At 39.1% G+C, this 23,842-nt stretch overlaps 1 protein-coding gene across 1 annotated transcript in view; it reads right to left on the reverse strand.

Moving 5' to 3' along the window:
• LOC308337873 (ATP-dependent zinc metalloprotease YME1L1-like) overlaps positions 1–23,842 on the reverse strand; it is a 64,749-nt gene that overhangs the window by 7,985 nt on the left and 32,922 nt on the right. The window contains exons 3-4 of the mRNA XM_080831420.1: positions 3,581–3,731; positions 3,085–3,168 (exon numbers count right to left, since the gene is read on the reverse strand). Of these exons, the coding sequence (XP_080687546.1) occupies positions 3,085–3,168; positions 3,581–3,680 (184 nt within the window). The 5' untranslated portion in view covers positions 3,681–3,731. The remainder of the gene's footprint in view (positions 1–3,084; positions 3,169–3,580; positions 3,732–23,842) is intronic.

The following is a 23,842-nucleotide window of genomic DNA, read 5'->3' on the forward strand; positions in this document are numbered from 1 at the left end:
ATAGTGAAGTAAAGAAACTACATCTTCCAGATTCCTAGACCATGTTCAAGGAATAAATGACTCACATTAAAATGACATTTTTTTTTTAAGATTTTATTTATTTGACAGAGAGAGACACAGCGAGAGAGAGAACACAAGTAGGAGGAGTGGGAGAAGAGGAACAGGCTTCCGCCAAGCAGGGCGTCTGATGTGGTCTCGATCCCAGGACTCTGGGATCATGACCTGAGCTGAAGGCAGACACTTAATGACTGAGCCACCCAGGTGCCCCTAAAATAACATTTTTACACCTTCCAATTAAAATAAAAAATTGGGGCACCTGGGTGGCTCAGTGGGTTAAGCCTCTGCCTTTGGCTCAGGTCATGATCTCAGGGTCCTGGGATGGAGTCCAGAATCAGACTCTCTGCTCAGAAAAGGAGCCTGCTTCCCCCTCCCACTCTGCCTGCCTCTCTGCCTACTTCTGATCTCTCTCTCTGTCAAATAAAAAAATATTTTAAAATGAAAAATTATTTCCCTCTTCCCCTATCATATCTAAGAGAAATTTAAACCAATCATTCTCAAACTCAACTCTGCATAAAAATCACTTGAGAAATGTATAAATGCAAGTTCCCAGGCCATGGCCCAGAATTTCTGGTTTATAGTTTTAGAAAAAGGCCCAGGACAGTTTGCATTTTTAACAATCACCCTAACTTATCCTGATACAACTGGTCAGGGATGCACACCACAAAATACATTGCCTTAAAATTAGCATAAAAACTGGCACTAGCACTTTTTTTTAAAAAAAGGGTAAACCTTAAAAGAGATTATTTCACTTTTCATGCAGCCTCCTCCTCTAGCAGCTGTTATTACTTGCCCTCAGATGATATATATCAGTAATGACATCATTAAGAATGACAGTGAAAGCTTGGAAAGACAGTAAAATACTTCAGATCAACTACAGGGAACTATCACAAAAGTTTCTTAAAACCTCTCCCCTTTGGTTAAACTTCCCTACTGAACAGAAGTAAGTGAGTAATTAGAGCAATTTCTAATTTCCTCAGAAGAAGACAAAAATATTGTCTTTAAGACAGAAATTTAGATGCAAAAAAAAAAAAATCAGTAAGCAAAACTAGAGTTTTGTTGAAAACACTTAACATACCAAGAATACACAAGTTGGAAGAGTAAATGTAGTGTAGTAATTCTACATTGGATACTAACAGTTTTAGCCCACTACATTGTTTATTTAAGGATTTATACAGAGGGACTTTATAAATTATGCAAATTAAATTTATAGCCAAACCACTTGAACCTTATAAGAAATTATAAGGCAATGCACTTCATATTTTGATACATATTTTTGTTTAATATAAGAAATTAAGAAACATAAAATAATAGCCAGAACTAACCCCACCCCTCCAGTATCAATCATATGGTGTCCCTACACTGGTTGTGTTTTGAAAATGAGGAGACAAAAGAAGGTGACTCTGGCTATAAAAAGAATATTCTGGGGGCGCCTGGATGGCTCAGTCAGTTAAGCATCTGCCTTCCTCTCAGGTCATGATCTCAGGGTCTTGAAACTGAGCCCCACATCTGGCTCCCTGCTCAACGGGGAGCCTGCTTCTCCCTGGGCCTGGTGCTCCCCATGTTTGCACTCACTCTCTGTCAAATAAATAACATCTTAAGAAAAAAAAAAAAAAAAGAAAAGGATATTCCTGGATGTTAAAATCTCATCTAAGGTTTGATGATACAAAAACCTTAAAATATCTGGGGTAACATGCAAGTTCTGGGATGAGGTCCTGATCCAAACCAACTGTTATTCTTTTTTTTTTTAATTTTATTTATTTATTTGAGAGAGAGAGATGACAAGCAGACAGAGAGGCAGGCAGAGAGAGAGGGGGAAGCAGGCTCCCTGCTGAGCAGAGAGCCCGACGTGGGGCTCAGTCCCAGGACCCTGAGATCATGACCTGGGCGGAAGGCAGAGGCTTAACCCACTGAGCCACCCAGGCGCCCCTGACCAACTGTAATTCTTTAATTGTTATCCGGTTTTTCTCTCAAGGTAACCAATCCTAAAGAACATAGAAAACACAAGGTAAAAACTGAATAGCTGAGAAAGCAACAGGAACTACTTAGGATGGGCGTTATTACTTCATTTTAGACTGGCAAACGGAGAACTATGAGAATCGCTTGAGGCAATTCTTAATTGTATACTAAATTTTTATATATATTTTAAGATTTTATTTATTTGAGAGGGGGTGAGAGAAAGCACACAAGTGGGGGAAGGTGCAGACGCCTCGATCCCAGGACCCTGAGATCATGACCTGAACTGAAGGCAGATGCTTAACCAACTGAGCCACCCAGGAGCCCCAGATTTTTATACACTTATGTATTATATATACATTTTTCATAAATTTATTAGTGTGTCTTTAAAATAGGGGACTATTTCACTTTGTATTGTTATTATAAAATTATTCTACATGTTTTCAAATTTTATAACTGGACAGGTGTAACTTTCTAGAAGTCTGGAAAACCAACCATTACCAGAAGCTAAGCTAACATTTTTGCTATAACATAATCCTTGGAACATTAACAAAATATTAATTATTTTCTCAAAATAAAACTTGAAATTCGTACAGTGTCTGAAGGAACTTTTCTTGTAACCCACAAAGCAATGTAAATATAATGAGCCCTGATAATGCAGTTGGCATGTAACCATAACAGATTAAAACTTTTCTACTTCAATGCAAAAAAACACCTCAAATTGACCCAATCTGTGAACTGTTGACTTAGGAAAGAAAGGCCTAGACACCAGAACAGTAAATGCTGGGGCACCCAGGTGGCTCAGTGGATTAAGCCTTTGCCTTCGGCTCAAGTCATGGTCTCAGGGTCCTGGGATCGAGCCCCACATCAGGCTCTCTGCTTAGCAGGGAGCCTGCTTTCCCCGCTCTCTCTGCCTACTTATGATCTTTCTCTCTCTGTGTCAAATAAATAAAATCTTTAAAAAACAAAACAGGAAATGCTTCTTCTCTCCTGTCTAAGGCAGACTATGAAAAATAGTCAAGTATTTAAAAGATTAAAAATAAAAGTCAGATAAATAAAAAGAGCCTTCACCAGAAAAACATGGATTTTTTAAGAGTCCATAAATGCCAAACAGCAGCAGAAAGAAGAGAATCAGACGAGTTCGTCTCAGAGAATCTGGAGGAGGAAAAGAAAAGAAAAAAAAAAAACTTAAATAACAACAATGACAAATGACACCTTGATGAAAAGCAAGAATTAGGTTATTGACAGTAATCATATTCCATCAAATGCAATTTTGGAACCTGACATTCTTTTCTATAATTGCCATGATTTCCTTTCAGCACCCTATTATCAAAAACCTCACGAAGGCACTCATGCTTCTGTCCTTGACTCTGGTTCTCATTTGAGAAAAGGGAGAGTGTCAACAGGTATTTCCATTTTGACACAGCTTAAATTACAAATATAATGGAATATAACCAATGAAAAGGTGCATATGTGTTAGAAAAAATATGTGTAATCACTTAAAGGTAGGACTATGACTTCCTTTTAGATATTATTCCCAAATATGGATGGTGTCTAATCAACTTACCATTGGTTTTTTGCGTTAGGGCTTGAGCTTTCAGAAAACCCTCTGCAAAACCGGTTTTAAATGCATCTTGGTGAGCTTCAGGTAAATTTTTGGTTTTCATGAGTTTGTCCAAACTCTCAACATCTGATCCCCTGTCCCGCAACAGGAACCCCTAAATACACAAACAAGGCATCAGTACTGACTTACTATACAGATAACACTGCCCAATAATATAATGATCACTCACAAAAAAATCCTTTCCAAAATTCTAGAATTTCTAGTTTTTGTTAACCATCAGAAGAATTACACTAAGACTCAAAAATAAATTACTTGATCAATGGCAAGGAAACTAACTCTGGAACTTACACTTCCATCCATAATAAAGAAACTCTCTGTAAGAACACTATACTGAAAACAGTAGGTCGCATGTGGACTCAGGGTTCCAATGGTTTGATGTTCACACTCCTTTATCTCTACCAGAGGAAAAACGTCATTAATTTATTAAATGTTTACTGAGTACCTTTTACAAACTTGAACTTGTATAGGTTGTGAAAATGTAAAGATAAATAACCACTGATCAGAATGTTTTCAATCTACTGGGGAGAGATAAACAAATAACTAATTTTTTGAAATCATTTTGATATTATGTTAGAAGTTCTAGGTCTGGGAGCACCAGGGTGGCTCAGTCGGTTAAGCACTCAACTTTTGGGTTTTAGGTCAGGTCATCATCTCAGAGTCATGGGATCAAGCCCAACATCAGTCTCTGAGCTCAGCAAGGAGTCTGCCGAAGATTCTTTCCCCTCTCTTTCCCTCCCCCACCCTGCTCCTCCTCTGGTCGCATGCATTTCCTCTCTCAAATAAAGAAGATCTTAAAAAAAAAAAAAAAGAGGTTATAGGTCTGGTGGTAAAAAAAAAATGCTACCTCAGAAGTCAAGAGAGGCATCACAGCGAATAGGATTTCTAAACCACAGGGAACACAAAGCATAAACAATCTGACAGAGCCATGAAATAACAGGCCTTAGCACTCAGGAATGGCAAGCGATCTTGTATGACAGGACTTTAAATGCCAAGAAACAAGCAGAGAAGAGGTTCAGAGGGGGGGCCATATTTAAAGGTGAGAACAGAAAAATGGTTTGCAGAGGCCAAATGGATACTCCAGCAGGAAACTGACAAGAAAGCAGGGGAATACAATTATTACATTAAAACATTTTAGATGGATGGTGGCTTGGTGGCAGTCTGGAGGCTGGAGCCTGGAGAACTAGCCTGCAGCTCAGAACTTTCTACCTTGCCTCTCTGCCATGCTCAGCATGTGTCTCATCTGCAGACTAGTTCCCATGTCACAAGCTGGCTGCAGCCTTCTCAGGACCCCATTCACCCACAACAGCATTGAGCAGAAGGAGGGGGACTGCTTATCCATGTGCTTCTGATAACAAGAGAAGAGCCTTTTCTCCAAGAACACGAAGGCCTCTCACATGCCGTGGCATGCCTGCATCAGATTCAATAACTGACAAGGAAACTGGGTCACAATGGCTGGCTTAGATCCATTAGAATTTCTTGCTGGGGTCTGGATACTGTATCTTTCTCAAGGCGCATGAGTTAGGGTTACACACTGGAATGCAATAAAGACTCTACATCCCCAGAAAAGGTGGGAACAGTTTTTAGGTAGGCAAACAAGATTTTTATTTCAGGTAACACTTCTGGAAACTTTGACATGCTTCCCAACGTGTATAGAAGAACACCAATTGCAACTGTCCACAGCCAATCTCAGACCACCTTGACTATCCTATAATGCTATCCCATCCCAGGAATAGTGTGAGACTTCATCTGAAACTGTGCTAAATTAACTTGCTTCATTTAGGCTGCTTTTTACGTGGCTAGACAGGAAGTGAGGTGGGAGCAACATCTATTTCTTCTGAGAAATTGGGCTCCTCTATCCACAACCTCCTCTGAAAGAACATACACAGTAGCCTGCTACATCCCTTTCATGTATGCCAATGAAGGTTCTGCTGGCCACTTCACAACAGTGCTCAAGGCAGCCCAAACCTAACAGTAACCACACACCGCTTTCTTTTAGATAGAAAAGTAAGTCGTAAAGCAATATAAGCAATCTTTCATCTAACAACTATTCATTGAGCTCCTCTTACATTCTCTTGCCTGGGACTATGGAATTAATGATTGGCAGACATAAGTCATGACCTTGTAGAGCTTGAGTCCAGTAGGGAAGATAGGCATTATTGGCTAACAATAATAATAGAAGCAAATGTAAAATTATCAGTGATAAGTGCCAAGAAAGAGCTGCAAGGCAGGTGCACGAAGGCAGACTTGAGGAGCTGAAGCTTGAGCTTATATTGTGGGAAGATAGGAGTCCACTTGGTAAGTAGTGGAGAGGTAGAAGAGTGATCCAGACAGAAGGAGCCTCATGTGAGAAGACTCTGTGGCTAGAGAGAACATGGCCAGAGGGGTTGGAGCATGGAGGAGTGAGGGAGGTGGTGCAGGTGAAAGCCAGAGTCTAAGGGAGGGGCCAGATCATACAGGCACTGGTGACTTATGTTTAGAAATAGTCTTTATCCTAAACATAAAGGGGAATTTCTGAAGTGTCTTGTCTAAGCGGTGGTTATCAACAGATTCATATTTGAAAAGGTTATTCTACCAGGGTGAAGGTCAGATTGCATACAAGAAAGCCATTTTTAAGGCTAATAATGTAGTATTCCACATTAAAAAAAATGGTGTTCAGACTATGGTGGAAAGTGACAGAAGAATTCAAAAGATGTTTTGAAGTTAAAAATTTTAAAATTCAGTGGTTGATGGGATGAGAGATAAACTAACCTGTCCAAATGAAGGGTGGTGCCAGTCAATGAAAAGGGAACATAGAAATAGGACTTGGAGTAGAGCTGATATCAAAAATACAAGAAGATCTTCTACAACTCAATAGCAAAACAAAACAAAACACAGTCTGATTTTACAACGAGTAGAGGCTCTGAATAGACATTTTTCCAAAGAAGACATACAGATGGCCAACAGGTACTTGAAAAGATGTTCAACATCATTCATCATCAAGGAACTTCCAATATACATGCCAACTTTTCAGATATTGTGCCTCGTTAGCCCACTAACAATGGATTATTGTCTATCTCATTTCCTTAAGACCCATAGGACAATTAACAGGATACAAATTATTCCTTAAAGTCAAGCTTCTTACCTGGTTTTTCATTCATAACCACTGTCAGAACCTTTCTTTCCACAGCTTTGCTGTCAAAGTAAATGTTCAATACTCTGAGAATGCTGTGTAAAATAGTGTAGAAACTGTCATTGTAAGACTATGATCAATTCTCTCAAACTAAACAATCTAGTTTTCAGGGTGGGGGGGGACAGGGGGACATTTTATTATAAGTCTGTTTCCAAGTTTTCCACAAGGAAAGCACAGTCATCATGCTAATATAATGGGTTGACCCTTTATAAAATAAACTTAGCCTAAAATATATGAGTATATCATTAAACTTCTCAGTATGCTGTTGAGGTCTACAAAAGCTTCTAATACCTGGCACCAAGAACGTTTACCCAGAAGAACTCTTCTTTTCTTATATTCTCCAGATTTGGCAAGAGCCATCTTCCCAGGCACTCACTACAGAACCCTTATTACCTTTGTGAGATGGAAATTAATGAAAGTAACTACATCTAGAGCTTTCGTTATTGGCATAATTATATCACCACACATCAGTATAAAGAAACATCTCCAATTCCCTGCTTTGAACACAAAGATTTTAGTCCCAAGATTTCTGTTGGATGTCTCATTTCAGGATTCCAAACGAGTCCTACATACAATGGGGCAAGGGAAATCCAGTCACATTTGATGATGGGGTGGGAAGGTACAGAGGGAGGGATAGAAGGAGGGTGAGGGGAAAAGACTGATTTTAGTTCAGGAGACTCTGAGACCAGAAATTCTTCTCGAGTCAACCTGACCACCATTATACTTACTCATAGAAGTCAATGGCTAAAAAGAACAGGAAATACTCGAGGGTAACAACAGATCAAACCTTTAATTCTCTCTAAGAGACTTTCCTCCTAGGTTGAAGATCTCCAAACTTAGGTCTAGTCCTTATCCATAATTATAAGCTGTGCATTTTCCCTGCACTTAGTAGATCAGTTCTTACTACATTGGGAACATTGGCCTGGGGCCATGTTACTATCCAGATACTTTCTTAGGAAGATATAATGGACATGGGTTACACTTAAAATCTGTCCATAAACCTTTTCTTTTGAGTATTGCACCTTGTGTGGTCCATATAATTCTTATGCCAAGTGGACACACAACCCAGAGCCATCAATGAGGGTCTTTGTAGGAATACTGGGAGAGAAACTAATGGCTTCTGAGATTGATGGCTATGAAAATCATGAAGGTCTAGTGCTGCTGGGGCAGTCTTTACTGCAACCCGGACAGATGTGAGGAAGGATGAAGACAACAGGGGAAAAACAACAACAACAACAACAACAACAACAACAGAACCAACAGTGGAACATCTATATGTAACTGTTTGAAGTTATTCAAACCCTGAACTTTTAAGTCTCATGCGTGGATAAATTCCCCTTTGTTTAAGCTACTTTACACTGGGTTTCTACTAACTATAACCAAAAGGGATTGGACTGATGAAGAGAAGGAGAACAGGGAATGAAGGGACGGTGAGGACAGGAAGGTCTTATAACTATAGCTAGACAACAGCCTTACAACAGCATTTATGACAGGAAGGTGGCTGGTTCCCCATTGGTTCCCTTTGTTTGTCTTTTGTAGGCCCAGGACAGTTTGCTAAACCAGGATATGTTAACAGAGTTAGGTCAGAGCTGAGGAGTGGGTGGAATTGCCTTCTACTTTTTGCTTCCGCCTTAGGTATGCTTCTCCTCCTCTGATCTCTTCCTTCTTCCTCAAACACAACCTCAGCACTCCCATCACTTCAAAATATCATTTCTACGAGAGTTCAACTCTCAGCACAGCTGACATTTTTACCCTCCTTCTCCTCCTGCCTATATTCTCTGCCAGCTCATACCCTTGGACCAGACAGGGAACTGCTGGCCAAGACCACTTTACATCTGACTTCTCAGTTTAAGTTGCCCATTGCCCTTTTCACTTACAAAACCCCCAGAGAAACTCCTTTCCCTTGGGCTGAGATTCCAACCATTTAAACCATTTAAATGCCATGCATATGCGATGCATATTATAAATCTTATTCCACCTACAAATTCTTATTTAATACCGTAACTCTAGCCTTATAGTCTATGAGCCTGTATTTGAGGGAAAGTTATAACCAAATGTCCCCAAACATCTGTAATCTTTAAAAAAACGTAAAAAATGAAAAATAGCAGTGTCAAACTTTTAAAAATAGGAAAGTGGTGCCATCTTGTGGTTACAAAGAAGTAAAAATAAAAATTTTATCTCACTTTTTCAATATATTAAAGAATCATTGCCCAAATCAGGCCCACCTTAAGCAATCATTTCTCTCAGTGTTCTGAAATTCCCAGATAAAACCTCTTTATTCCTCCTTTACAATATTGTTCATGTGGAGAGTTTTCCTTGTCAGTCAGACTTATTGCTATCTCAGCCAGGAAAATCTAATTTCCTGAAAAAATAGTTTCCATGATTATACTTTGATTTTTGAATCAGAGACAGATCTTAATTCTGAATGCTACAGTAATGCATTCATAGAAAAGAGCTCTAAAACCTTTTTTTAGGCACTACCATAGTAATCAGCAAATGTCTTTGAGAGACGATTCCAAGCACTGGAAACAACATACGACTGGATTTTTTCAGAGTCCATGAAAGCATAGGTTGACTTCCAGAAAACATAATGCTATAAAAAGTGTTAAAATCCTTCTTCCCAGAAACATCTGGATTGACCAAAGAAATAAGATGAGCATGAGCTAAAATGTCCTCCCAAAGGCCTCACATCTTATAGACTAAAGGAAAATGCCATGAGTTAACTAACAAGCATCCTTACTTTGAATACAAAATGGTGCCAAGCAGAAGCGGGCCTTCTGCATAGTAAAGGCATTCTGGTACTTCACATCTGTCCGTGAAGAAAAAAAGGATATCCCCATAAGCAATAATATTTGGGTGGTCTGCATTTATACTAACATATAGGACCTCCTAGTGTAGTTGATATAGTAATTTAAACAGTTTATGTTTAAATTTAATAATATGCCTCAATAAGCAACATGTTTGTGGGCGCCTAGGTGGCTCAGTCATTAAGCATCTGCCTTTGGCTCAGGTCATGAATCCAGGGTCCTGAGATGGAGGCCCTCTTTGGGCTCCCTGCTCTTTGGGAAGCCTGCTTCTCCCTCTCCCACTTCGCCTGCTTGTGTTCCTGCTATTGCTGTCTCTCTCAGTCAAATGAATAAATAAATAAATAAATAAAATCTTAAAAAAAAAAAAGGAAGAAACACATTTGTACTTTATAGGACTAGAAAGTAAATGTATAGGAGAGCCTGCGTGGCTCAGTTAGTTAAGCATCTGCCTTTAGCTCAGGTCATGATCTCAGGGTCCTAGGATTTAGCCCCACGCTGGGCTCCCTGCTCAACCAGGAGCCTGCTTCTCCTTCTCCCTCAGCCCAACCCCCACCACTCATGTGCTCTCTTTCTCTCTCTCAAATAAATAAATAAAATCTTTTTTTTTTTTTAAAGTAAACATACAAATCTGCACTATTTGCCTGATGGGAGTTATTGATAGGAACAATGAGGATAGAAATAGTAGCAGACTTAGAGGATGATTGTGGAGCTGACCAGAGCAAGAAGAAAAGAAAAAAAGTGAAGAATGAAAGAGCCAGGGAGGGAAGAGAGAAGGAGAGTAAAAAGGTACTACATAAGCATAGGGTAAAATTGTTGTGTGATGATCACATGTGGCTGAGCAAATTAAAGAGTAGTAACAATAAAAGCCAACATTTGTTGAACACTCACCATATGCCAGGTAGAATGTGAAATTCTGACTGTGTAATATTTAATCATCTTTGAAAAAGAAAAAAAAAAGTAGGTGAGCTTCAGAACACTACTAGAATTAGACGGTTAGATGGGATGTTTTGCAGAATTTTTCTCTAACTTCAAAATTCCAGAGATGGCTTTTAATGTATATGACATTCTGCTTCAGAACCTTACATGGTGTCCATACATTAACTAAACAAATTTGCCAGACTTTTTTTTAAAGGAGACACTGAAACATTTTTAAAAGTTCTAAAGTCAGGATAAAATGGCCATATACGCACACATTTTTGAAATCTCTCTCTTTCTTTAAAGATTTATTTATTTATTTTAGAGAGAGAGCATGCGTGCAAGCAGGAGGAGGGGCAGAAGGAGAGGGAGGAGAGAGAGAATCTCAAGCAGACTTCCCACTGAGCGTGGAGCCTGAAATGGGGCCCAATTCCACAACCCATGAGATCACGACCCATCTGATGACCACCTGAGCCGAAATCAAGAGTCAGATGCTTAACCAGCTGAGCCACTCAGGTGCCCTTCTTGAAATCCCTTTCGAAATCACTCTTGAAAGTGAATGACATGAACTTAAAAAATAAAAACGGTAAAGAACAGGTCTTTCATGATGAAACAAACAAACAAACAAAAGGTCCAATCTTATACCACAACCTTGCACCAAATTAAGATATAATGCCAGGAATGGAAAAGTGACTCCCTTTCCAGAGAAGAGTATGCAAAGTAGCAGCAAGTGGGAAAATTCTGGAAAACCCGCCGTGCTGACAGGTCAGGGGCAGAAAGGGCATAGCTGGTTTCCAGCCTCTTTCCCATGCTGGCAGGAAAGGGCTCAAGGCCCACACTTGGAAGAACAGCCAAATTTATCTTCCACTCTGGCCCAAGGAGAAAAAACTGAAGGGCCAAAGTGCAATCACCATTTGTACACTCCTGGCAGTGGAAGTAGCAGTGATTCAGCTAAGAGAGGAAAATCCAGAACTATTTTTTTTTTCCACATTTGAATGTCTCTGTCATCTAACTGCTTAAAAAGCCTACAGCAAAGAAATTTTCCATCTCCCAGATGGAAGAGTAAGTGATAATACAATCATCATTCCCTGTATTTTTCCTTTACCTTTGAATAGAAGAGTTATCTTTGCTGCATTTTTAAAAAATTTTATTCTAAATGTAGGTCTCTGACTTTTTTTAGATATCTTCTAAAAATCAGTCCATGAGGCATTATTAGCATAGAACTAATATGCATTTATCATAGTGAAGAAAATATTTGTTATAAGAAAATAACAGCCCTTCCATATGCATTTGTGGATCTCTCTGGGACTTTCTAGGACCTTTCTTACTGCTAATAGAATTAGATTTTGCTCTAAGGTCTGAAATGGGATAGAATGGTACATTAACTGAATGATCTCAGTGGCCATTCTGAATTTAAAGATGAACGTTCACTTCTGTTCTATTTCCTATTCCAAATTTTGCCCAGCTACATTGCCCAACATAGCCTCTCAGAGTTTCTGCAGTGAGGTTAAATAACAACACTAAAACATTAAAATGAAATCAAATCTTCCAAATTAAATTAAAATATTCCAAATATCGGGGCGCCTGGGTGGCTCAGTGGGTTAAGCCGCTGCCTTCGGCTCAGGTCATGATCTCAGGGTCCTGGGATCGAGTCCCGCATCGGGCTCTCTGCTCAGCAGGGAGCCTGCTTCCCTCTCTCTCTCTCTGCCTGCCTCCTGCCTACTTGTGATCTCTCTCTGTCAAATAAATAAATAAAATCTTTAAAATATTCCAAATATCATATATCGACATACTGTGATACTCCTAAATTCAATAAAAAAACCTTCCCATTGTTAATTTCCCATTGATGTAATTAAAAGATAAAAATCTTAAAAAATTAAAATTCAAAATCTTTTAGTTGAAGTCCCAAAGGGCTAACGTGTGAAAAAATTCTGCTGTCCCTGTGCATTACTAATCCAAGAAATTAAAGTCCCCAATTTCAGTTTAAAGTCTAAATAATCATTTCCCTCAACTGTTCATTCTGCTCAATTTCAGTTAGATGAATTTTTTGTGTCTTCATTCTTTTTTTTTTTTTAAGATTTATTTATTTTTTTTTGAGACACAGAGAGAGATCACAAGTAGGCAGAGAGGCAGGCAGATAGAGAGAGGGAAGCAGGCTCCCTGCTGAGCAGATAGCCCGATATGGGACTCGATCCCAGGACCCTGAGATCATGACCTGAGCTGAAGGCAGAGGCTTTAACCCACTGAGCCACCCAGGCACCCCATGTCTTCATTCTTTAAGCAGCTGCAGACTGGACTGTCTTTCTCTAGAGTGGCTGCAGTTTAGGACCTCAGATTTTGTGTCTGTTTGCTTGCCACACAGCTCAGCAGCCTCACTATGAAGGATCTAAAGCATATAAAATTACACAGCAATTGTTTTTCACACCTACACATTAACAAAAATAAAACAATCCCCAAATCTTAGGATAGTTAACCCAAACATAATTATGTTCCAAATCTCAGCATTTAGTGTCGTCAAAAGTCATAATAGAAACTCAAAAGTATCTGAAAAATATTTCTTTCAATTTTACTGGCCAACCTATGTTGCTTGTCTGGGGCCCATGATCCTGACCCCAAAAACCAGTTAGGATTGCCCAATAATGTACATAGAAGCCCACCTGGGTAGCTGTTTGTTAGGCGACTGCGTTCGGCTCAGGTCATGACCCTGGAACCCCAAGATTGAGTCCCGCATCAGGCTCACTGTTCGGTGGGGAGTCTGCTTCTCCACTGACCTCTTTCCTTTCATACTCTCTCTCTCTCTCATTCCTTCTCTCTCTCTCTCAAATGAATAAATGAAATCTTTGAAAAAAAAATGTTCATAACATTGTGCATAACAGCCAAAATAAATAAATAAATAAAACAATCCCTCTCCTCTCTGCTAGTGCTCTCACTCTCTCTCTCTTTCAAATAAATAAATAAAATCTTAAAAAAAATCTTTCAGTGATGTCCTCTCATACTTAAAACACACATTTTTAAAGATAGTCTACAAAGCACCCTGTATGATCTAGTCTACAATTTCATCTTCTACTATATATCCATATATTTGATTTTTTTCCTATTTCTTTGTTACCTCAGATCTTGGCACTTTCCCCTTTTACTTTTGTGCTACAACTGAAGACGTTTTAAATAAGTCTTAAGATTCTTTTGATCAAACCAATATTTTAGATAACCTATTGGAGTTGTTTTCAAGCCTTTATAAAAGTATGGCCAATTAAGGATGTATCCAAATTCTTTGGTCCAGATAATAAGCCATGTTTTCCATTGGGAGCTGTAGGGACTTCCTGGAACCTGCAGCCTGTAGAAATGGTTCATTTAGCCTCCTAAGATTCTGGGATTACTGCTTCAAACGTCTAATGACAACATGAACATTGGTTCCCCCCAAATCCAAAATTGTTAACCCTAGCTCCCCTGATAAATTCTTGGGACTCTTTTACAAGCCTCCAGGCTTGCTGGAATGGACAGATTCAACCTCTTAGTGTTTATGCTGTTTACACTGTCTAAATAGTGCAACGATGGAAGGATCTCTATATAGTGCAGCTTAATGAGGCCTACTATTCCCCCTGCAGATTCAGTGTGGCCACTGCTGCCTTTCACTGACCAACCTTCAGAGCAGGAGTCCCCTGTTGCTTATTTCTTCCAATGGTGTTTGCCAAGGTCTCCACTTTAGTGGGATCTCCAGCAGACATTCCCATGCTGTGAGTCTTGTCCTGTACTCTTAATGGGTCAACATGAGCCAAATAGATGCTCTGCAGGGGCCTCTCCTGCTCTTCTGAGATGGTCTGGTGATGACAGTACCTGACTTTGATTGACAGCGATAGCACTGATGACTCCCCAGAAGGTGGTATGGCCTTCTAGAGCTTGGTAAAGAAAATAATAAAAATGTTATATCTTTTATTTCCCAAGTTAATTCTAAGGGTAACAGTGATGATAAGTAAATAATATAAATTTGTAATGACGGTCAACATAAGGAATTGTGCTGACCCGGGATCAATAAAACATGGTACTTGACTTCTCCCTCCTTTACTATCTTGCACAATGATTCACAAATTTTGGAGTGCATTTAAAAATCTGGGAAAGGTGGGAGTGACATCACCAAACAACGATGTAGGGACACCTCCATCCCTTCACAAAGATCAATAATCAGAAAGCTCTCCATGAACAAAAACGGCTCTGGAAGAGCTCAGGAGTCCTCTTAAGGAACCTTAGCAACACAGTGAAACAAAAAAACTTGAGAATAATTGCACAAGAAAAGAAGAACGTTTCATTTTGCCTGCATCATCTCACCCCTCAAGCTGGCACTGCTCAGTGCCAAGAGTCCCCAGCCAGAAGGAGTTCCATTTACTAGAAAAGGAAAAGCAGAGTGAGGGACCAGCTTCTCCAGGTTTTCGGGATACTGCACAAAGGTCCCAATTCAGGTTTACCCTACCCAGAGACCAACAAAAGTGAGATATGCAGAGATGGTTAGGAAAAAAAGAAACACAATAGCTACTAATAGCAGCCACGTAGCAGGACCCCCTACAGTGAAGCCCAGCAGGTTTTGCCAGTGAAGAAATCAATCACCAACTAAGCCTCCATGGAAATAAGTTTCACTAAATTTCACTAAGGTGAAAACCTGCAGTTTTCACCAGCTTTCAGGTATTGGCATTTGCTGACACCCGTTGTCTGAGTCTCTTCCCTCTAATTCCCCTCTCTGGCTGCAAAAAGAGCCTGGGAACTGCACCAGCAGCCAGCTCAAGCCTCTGTTTTTCCCCAGGTGTAAGATGCCAGTCTAAACCCCCAACGCTGACCCCACCCCCATGGGTGCACTTGGGGCTACCCATCTAGCTGTGCACTTGCACGCTGCAAGCCTGGTAAGCCTGAAAATTGTCACTGGCCTCTGGTGAAGTGTGTAGGCCTTGGAGTAAGACTGTGGCGACATAGGGGAGCACACCAACAGCCTGGGATTCTGTAATTGCTTGTGGGCCTGGATTAGGCCCTGTATTCTGTCATTAGCCCCACCAGCTGTGCACCCACACATCCCAGGTTTGAATCCTGCCAACAGTTTACACTACTGTGAACCCATGGCAATACCCAACAGCCACAGTAGTGCATGCCAGTGAGCCTGTAGCTGGGCCTGTCTTTGCTGCCTTCCATGACCCCACCACTGCATGATGTGCCCAACTGACACATGACACGACACAGGCACCTGCAGCTGGACTCTGCAGCCAAGTATGCCACCACGAGCTCTGGCCACCATCACTACATGCCTGGGCCCTAGCCATTGTACCTGGAAGTGTCACTGAGGACCCCAACTGCCGTTGAAGCCACTATGGACCCCTTGAATGCTTATCAAGGACAACAGTGTTGTCAATGCTGTGGATCCTAGTGGCCTTGGCCAAAGAGAACCATGCCACTCACACCCCACACTTGGTGCCCAGCATGCCCCCACTTTGAGGTCAAAGTCTTATATTACCCAAGTCAGGCCATAAAATTCAGGAGACTACTTCAAATGCACAGACCTACAAAAGGCTATTGGAATCACAAAGAATTAGGGAAAGATGACTCCACCAAAGGAATAGAGTAAACCTCCAGGAACTGGCCCCAAAGAAATGGAGATCCAAGAATTGCTCAACAGATAATTCAAAACAGTTGTTCTAAAGATGTTCAGGAAACTATTTAAAAAAACACATATAAACAACTTAACAAAATCAGAAAGACAATACAAGAGAAAAACGAAAAGTTCAACCAAGAGAAAACACTTTTTAAAAACACCAAACAGAAATTTTGGACCTGTAGAATACAGTAACTGAATAGTTCAATAGAGAGCTTCGATATCAGACTTGACAAAGCAGAATAAGGAACCAGTGATGTAAAAGAGAGATTAACGGAAATTATCCAAATAGGGGAGCAAGAAGGAAAAAGAATGAAAAAGAATAAAGAAATCTTATGAAAATTATGGGGCACCATCAAAACACAACAAAACAAAACAAAATAAAAAACAATGTAAAGATCACTGGAGTCCCAGAAGGAGGAGAGAAAAATGTGGTAAAGAGCTTAGTTAAAGAAATAATGGCTGAGAACTTCCCAAACCTGGGGGAGAGATTTGGAGATCCAAGTTAATGAAGGTAATACGTCACCACAAAATTTCAACCCAAAATGATCTTCTACAAGATGCATTATAATGTAACTCACTAAATCAAAGACAAAGAAAGAATTTCAAAAGCAACAAGGGAAAAAAACTCTCTCATACAAGGTAAGCCCCATAAGGCTACAGCAGATTGCTGAGCAGGGACCTTGCAGGCCAGGAGTGAACGGAATGATATATTCAAAATCCTGTGAGAAAGAAACTGCCAACCAAGAATACTTAACCTGGCAAAATTGCCTTCAGAAAAGAAGGCAAAATGAAGACTTTCCCCCCAAAAAGGAAGGTGATGGAGCTCACTACCACTAGAACTGCCTTCCAAGAAATGCTGAAAGGAGTACTTGAAATTGAAGTGAAAGGATGATAATTAGAAACATGAAGACACATGAAAATACACAACACTGGCATGTTAACCATTTAACTCTAGTTTAACAGTTAAAGGACAAAAGTTTTTAAAAATACAGCTACATATCGCCTGGATCACTGGGTATGGGGCATAGACAATGAATTTTGGAACACTGAAAAAAAGTGAAATAAAATAAAAAACTACACCTACAATGATTTATTAATGGATACGCAATATAAAAAGAAGTAAACTGTGACATCAAAAATATAAAAGGGTAGTATATAATATAAAATATATATACTATATAAAACATATATAGTATATAATATAAAATATATTCTATTTATATGTATTTATATTTATAATATAAACATATAAAAGGGAGTAAAAGGGTAGAGTTTTCATGTGATTGAAGTTGAATTGTTATCAGTATGAAATAGACCGCTATACATATAAGATGTTTCATGTAAGCCTCATGGTAACCAAAAAGCAGAAACCTACAATAGATTCACAAATGATACATGGAAGAGAATCAAAGCCTACCACTACAGAAAATCATCAATTCATAATGGAAGGCAGTCAAAGAGGAAGAAAGGTATAAGAGAACTATAAAACAGCTAGGAAACAATGAGATGGCATAAGTAAATCTTTACCTATCAATAATTACTGTAAATGAAAATGCACTGATTTCTCCCAGGAAGAAAACACAGAGTGGGTGAACAGATAAAATATATAAGACCCACATATATGCTTCCTACAAAAGACTCACCTCAGCTTTAATACACATAGGCTAAAAGTGAATGGATGGAAAAAGATATTCCATGCAAGTGGAAACCAAACGAGAGCAGGAGTAGCTTTACTTACATTAGACAAAAGAGACTTTAAGTCAAAAATAGTAACAAAAGACAAAGAAGGCCACTATAGAATGATGCAAGAGTCAACTGATCAAGAAGGCACAACAATCATAAATACATGTATGCATCCAACACGAGAGCACTGAAATATATTAAGCAAATACTACTAGATCTGAAGAGAGGGGCGCCTGGCTGGCACAGTTGGTAGAGCATCCAGATTTGGGATTTGGCTTAGGTCATGATCAGGGTCATGAGATGGAGCCCCGGATCACGTTCTGCACTAATGCAGAGTCTGCTTAAGACTCCCTGCCCCGGGTGGAAAACAATTTACCATGCTAATGGACATCAAAAGAAAGCTGGGGTGGCCTTATATCAGATCAATCAGATTTTAAGCCAAAGACTATAATAAGAGATGAGGAAGGACACTATATCATGCTCAAAGGGTCTGTCCAACAAGAAGATCTAACAATTTTAAATACCTATGCCCTTAACATGGGAGCAGCCAACTATGTAAACCAATTAATAATAAAATCAAAGAAACACAATGACAATAATACAATAATAATAGGAAATTTTTACACCCCCCCCTCACTGAAATGGACAGATCATCTAAGCAAAAGATCAACAAGGAAATCAAGGCCTTAAATGACACACTGGACCAGATGGACATCACAGCTATATTCAGAACATTCCATCCCAAAGCAACAGAATACACATTCTTCTTTAGTGCACATGGAACATTCTCCAGAATGGATCACATCCTGGTTCATAAATCAGGTATCAACCAGGATCAAAAGATTGGGATCATTCCCTGCACATTTTCAGACCACAATGCTCTTAAGCTAAAACTCAATCACAAGAGAAAATTTGGAAAGAACCCAAATACATGGAGACTAAACAGTATCCTTCTAAAGAATGAATGAATCAACAAGGAAATAAAGAAGAATTGAAAAATTCAAGGAAACAAATGATAATGAAAACACAACAGTTCAAAATCTGTGGGACACAGCAAAGGCAGTCCTGGGAGGAAAATATACAGCGATACAAGCCTTTCTCAAGAAACAAGAAAGGTCTCAAATACACAACCTAACCCTACACCTAAAGGAGCTGGAGAAAAAAACAACAAAGAAAACCTAAACCCAGCAGGAGAAGAGAAATCATAAAGATCAGAGCAGAAATCAATGAAATAGAAACTAAAAAAACAATAGAACAAATCAATGAAACTAGGAGCTGGTTCTTTGAAAGAATTAATAAGATTGATAAACCCCTGGCCAGACTTATCAAAAAGAAAAGAGAAAGGTCCCAAATAAATGAAATCATGAATGAAAGAGGAGAGATCACAACCAACAACAAAGAAATTCAAACAATTATAAGAACATATTATGAGAAACTCTATGCCCACAAATCTGACAATCTGGAAGAAATGGATGCATTGCTAGAGACATATGAACTACCACAACTGAACCAGGAAGAAATAGAAAACCTGAACAGACCCATAACCAATATGGAGATTGAAACAGTCATCAAAAATCTCCAAACAAACAAAAGTCCAGGGCCAGATGGCTTCCCAGGGGAATTCTACCAAACATTTAAAGAAGAATTAATTCCTATTCTCCTGAAACTGTTCCAAAAAATAGAAATGGAAGGAAAACTTCCAAACTCATTCTAGGAGGCCAGCATCACCTTGATCCCAAAACCAGACAAGGATCCCACCAAAAAAGAGAATTACAGACCCATATCCTTGATGAACACAGATGCGAAAATTCTCACCAAAATACTGGCCAATAGGATCCAACAGTACATTAAAAGGATTATTCACCACGACCAAGTGGGATTTACTCCAAGGCTGCAAGGTTGGTTCAACATCCGCAAATCCATCAATGTGATACAATACATTAATAAAAGAAAGAATAAGAACCATATGATACTCTCAATAGATGCTGAAAAAGCATTTGACAAAGTGCAGCATCCCTTCCTGATCAAAACTCTTCAAAGTGTAGCGATAGAAGGCACATACCTCAATATTATCAAAGCCATCTATGAAAAACCCACTGCAAATATCATTCTCAATGGAGAAAAAATGAAAGCTTTTCCGCTAAGGTCAGGAACATGGCAAGGATGTCCGTTATCACCACTGCTGTTCAACATAGTACTAGAAGTCCTAGCCTCAGCAATCAGACAACAAAAAGAAATTAAAGGCATCCAAATTGGCAAAGAAGAAGTCAAACTATCACTCCTTGCAGATGATATGATACTATATGTGGAAAACCCAAAAGACTCCACTCCAAAACTGCTAGAATTTGTACAGGAATTCAGTAAAGTGTCAGGATATAAAGTCAATGCCCAGAAATCAGTCGCATTTCTTTACACTAACAACAAGACAGAAGAAAGAGAAATTGAGGAGTCAGTCCCATTTACCATTGCACCCCAAACCATAAGATACCTAGCAATAAATCTAACCAAAGAGGCAAAGAATCTATACTCAGAAAACTATAAAGTAGGCATGAAAGAAATTGAGGAACACACAAAGAAATGGAAAAATATTCCATGCTCATGGATTGGAAGAACAAATATTGTGAAAATGTCTATTCTACCTAAAGCAATCTACACATTTAATGCAATCCCTATCAAAATCCCATCCATTTTTTTCAAAGAAATGGAACAAATAATGCTAAAATTTATATGGAACCAGAAAAGACCTCAGATATCCAAAGGAATATTGAAAAAGAAAGCCAAAGTTGGTGGTATCACAATTCCAGACTTTAAGCTCTATTACAAAGCTATCATCATCAAGACAGTATGGTACTGGCACAAAAACAGACACATAGATCAATGGAACAGAAGAGAGAGCCCAGAAATAGACCCTCAATTCTATGGTCAACTAATCTTCAACAAAGCAGGAAAGAATGTCCACTGGAAAAAAGACAGCCTCTTTAACAAATGGCGTTGGGAAAATTGGACATCCACATGCAGAAAAATGGAACTGGACCACTTCCTAACACCACACATGAAAATAGACTCGAAATGGATGAAAGACCTCAAGTGAGAAAGGAATCCATCAAAATCCTTGAGGAGAACATAGGCAGCAACCTCTTCGACCTCAACTGCAGCAGATTCTTCCTAGGAACATCGCCAAAGGCAAGGGAAGCAAGGGCAAAAATGAACTATTGGGACTTCATCGAGATCAAAAGCTTTTGCACAGCAAAGGAAAGAGTAAACAAAACCAAAAGACAACTGACAGAATGGGAGAAATTATTTGCAAAGGACATATCAGATAAAGGGCTAGTATCCAAAATCTATAAAGGGCTCAGCAAACTCAACACCCAAAGAACAAATAACCCAATCAAGAAATGGACAGAGGACATGAACAGACATTTCTGCAAAGAAGCCATCCAGATGGCCAACAGACACATGAAAAAAGGCTCCACATCACTCAGCATCAGGGAAATACAAATCAAAACCACAATGAGATACCACCCACCCCAGTCAGAATGGCTAAAATTAACAAGTCAAGAAATGATAGATGCTGGTGAGGATGCAGAGAAAGGGGAACCCTCCTACACTGTTGGTGGGAATGCAAGCTGGTGCAACCACTCTGGAAAACAGCATGGAGGTTCCTCAAAAAGTTAAAAATAGAGCTACCTTACGACCCAGCAATTGCACTACTGGGTATTTACCCTCAAGATACAAAGGTAGTGATCGGAGGGGCACGTGCACCCGAATGTTTATAGCAGCAATATCCACAATAGCCAAACGATGGAAAGAACCTAGATGTCCATCCACAGATGAATGGATAAAGAAGATGTAGTATATATATATATATACATATATATATATATATATATATATTTATACAATGGACTACTATGCAGCCATCAAAAGAAATGAAATCTTGCCATTTGTGACGATGTGGATGGAACTAGAGGGTATTATGCTTAGCAAAATATGTCAATCGGAGAAAGACAACTATCATATGATCTCCCTGATATGAGGAAATGGAGATGCAACATGGGGGGCTTGGGTGGTACGAAAAGAGTAAATGAAACAAGATGGGATCTGGAGGGAGACAAACCATAAGAGACTCTTAATGTCACAAAACAAACTGAGGGGGCTAGAGGGAGGGGGGTAGGGAGAGGGTGGTGGGGTTATGGACATTGGGGAGGGTATGTGCTATGGTGAATGCTGTGAAGTGTGTAAACCTGGAGATTCACAGACCTGTACCCCTGGGGCTAATAATACATTATATGTTTATTAAAAAAAAAAGACTCCCTGTCCCCTCTGCCTTTGCCCCTACCCCATGCTCTCTCTCTAAAATAAATAAGTTTTCAAAAAAAACTCTGAAGAGGGAAACAGACAAAACCATAAGAGTGGAAGACTTTAATACCCTATTTTCCATAGTAGATAAACCATCCAGACAGAAAATCAACAAATGAATAAATTTTGGGGTAAAATGGGCAATAATAAATACCAGAGCAGAAATAATAAAACAGAGACCAGAAAAATAATAGAGAAGATTAACAAAACTAAACCAGGGGTGACTGGGTAGCTCAGAGGGTTAAGCCTCTGCCTTCTGCTCAGATCATGATCCCAGGGTCCTGGGATCGAGCCCTGCATCAGGCTCTCTGCTTGGCAGGGAGCCTGCTCCCCCAGCCCAGCTCTCTGCCTGCCCCTCTGTCTGCTTGTGATCTCTCTCTGTCAAATAAATAAAAATAAAAAACTAAACAAAACTTTGGCTACACTAAGACTGAAAGAGAAGAAGACTCAAATAAATAAAATCAGAAATGATTTTCTATTTCTTCCTGATTCAGTTTTGGAAGATAATATGTTCCTAGGATTTTATCCATTTCTTCTGGTTTGTCCAATTTGTTGGCATATATTTTTTCACAGTATTCTCTTATAATACTTTCTATTTCTGTGGTATCTATTGTTACTTCTCTTCTTCCATTTCTGGTTTTGTTTATTTGGGTCCTTTCTCTTTTTCTCTTGGTCACAAATTACCTCAAATAGACATAGTCATTTTGAGAAAGAAAAACAGAGCTGGAGATATCACCATTCCAGATTTCCATAATCAAACATTATGGTACTGTCACAAAAATAGACACACAGATCAGTGGAACAGAAGAGAGCTCCGAAATAGACCAATACTCATTAGTCAACTAACCTATGACAAAGGAGGCAAGACTACAAAGTGGGGAGAAGACAATCTCTTTAATAAATGATACAGGAAAACAGAACAGCTATATAAAAGAATAAAAATGGACCACTTTCTAAAGCCATACACAAAAATAAACTCAGAATGGCTTAAAGTCCTAGATATGAGACCTGAAACCATAAAAATCCTAGAAAGAACACAGGCAGTAATTTCTCCTATATCATTGTGTTAACTCTACTCAACGAGAAAAAAACAATTAAATAAAATCAGAAATGAAAAAGGAGACACAACTGACACCACAACTGTACAAATATCATAAAAGATTACTGTGAACCATTATATGGCAATAATTGGAAACCAAAAAGAAATATATAAATTCGTAGAAACATATAACCTATAAAGATTGAATCATGAAGAAACAGAAAATACGAACAGACAAATAATGAGTAAAGACATTGAATCATTAATCAAGAACCTCTCAATGACAAGAAGACCAGGACCAGATAATTATATTCGTTGAATTCTACTAAACATTAAAGAAACATTAACAACAATCCTTATCAAACTCGTCCAATAAATTGAAAAGGAAGGAACACTCCCAAATTCATTTTACATGGCCAGCATTGTCCTGATACCAAAGCCAGATAAGGACACTACAAGGAAAAACAAAACAAAACAACGAAATCAAAAAACCACAGACCAATATCCTCTCTGAACATAGATGAAAAATTCTCAATAAATATTAGCAAACCAAATTCAAATCACAATAAAAGTACCATACACTATGATCAGGCAGGATTCA

Source organism: Martes martes (genome assembly GCF_963455335.1).
Source record: "Martes martes genome assembly, contig: scaffold_65, whole genome shotgun sequence".
Lineage (NCBI taxonomy): Eukaryota > Metazoa > Chordata > Mammalia > Carnivora > Mustelidae > Martes > Martes martes.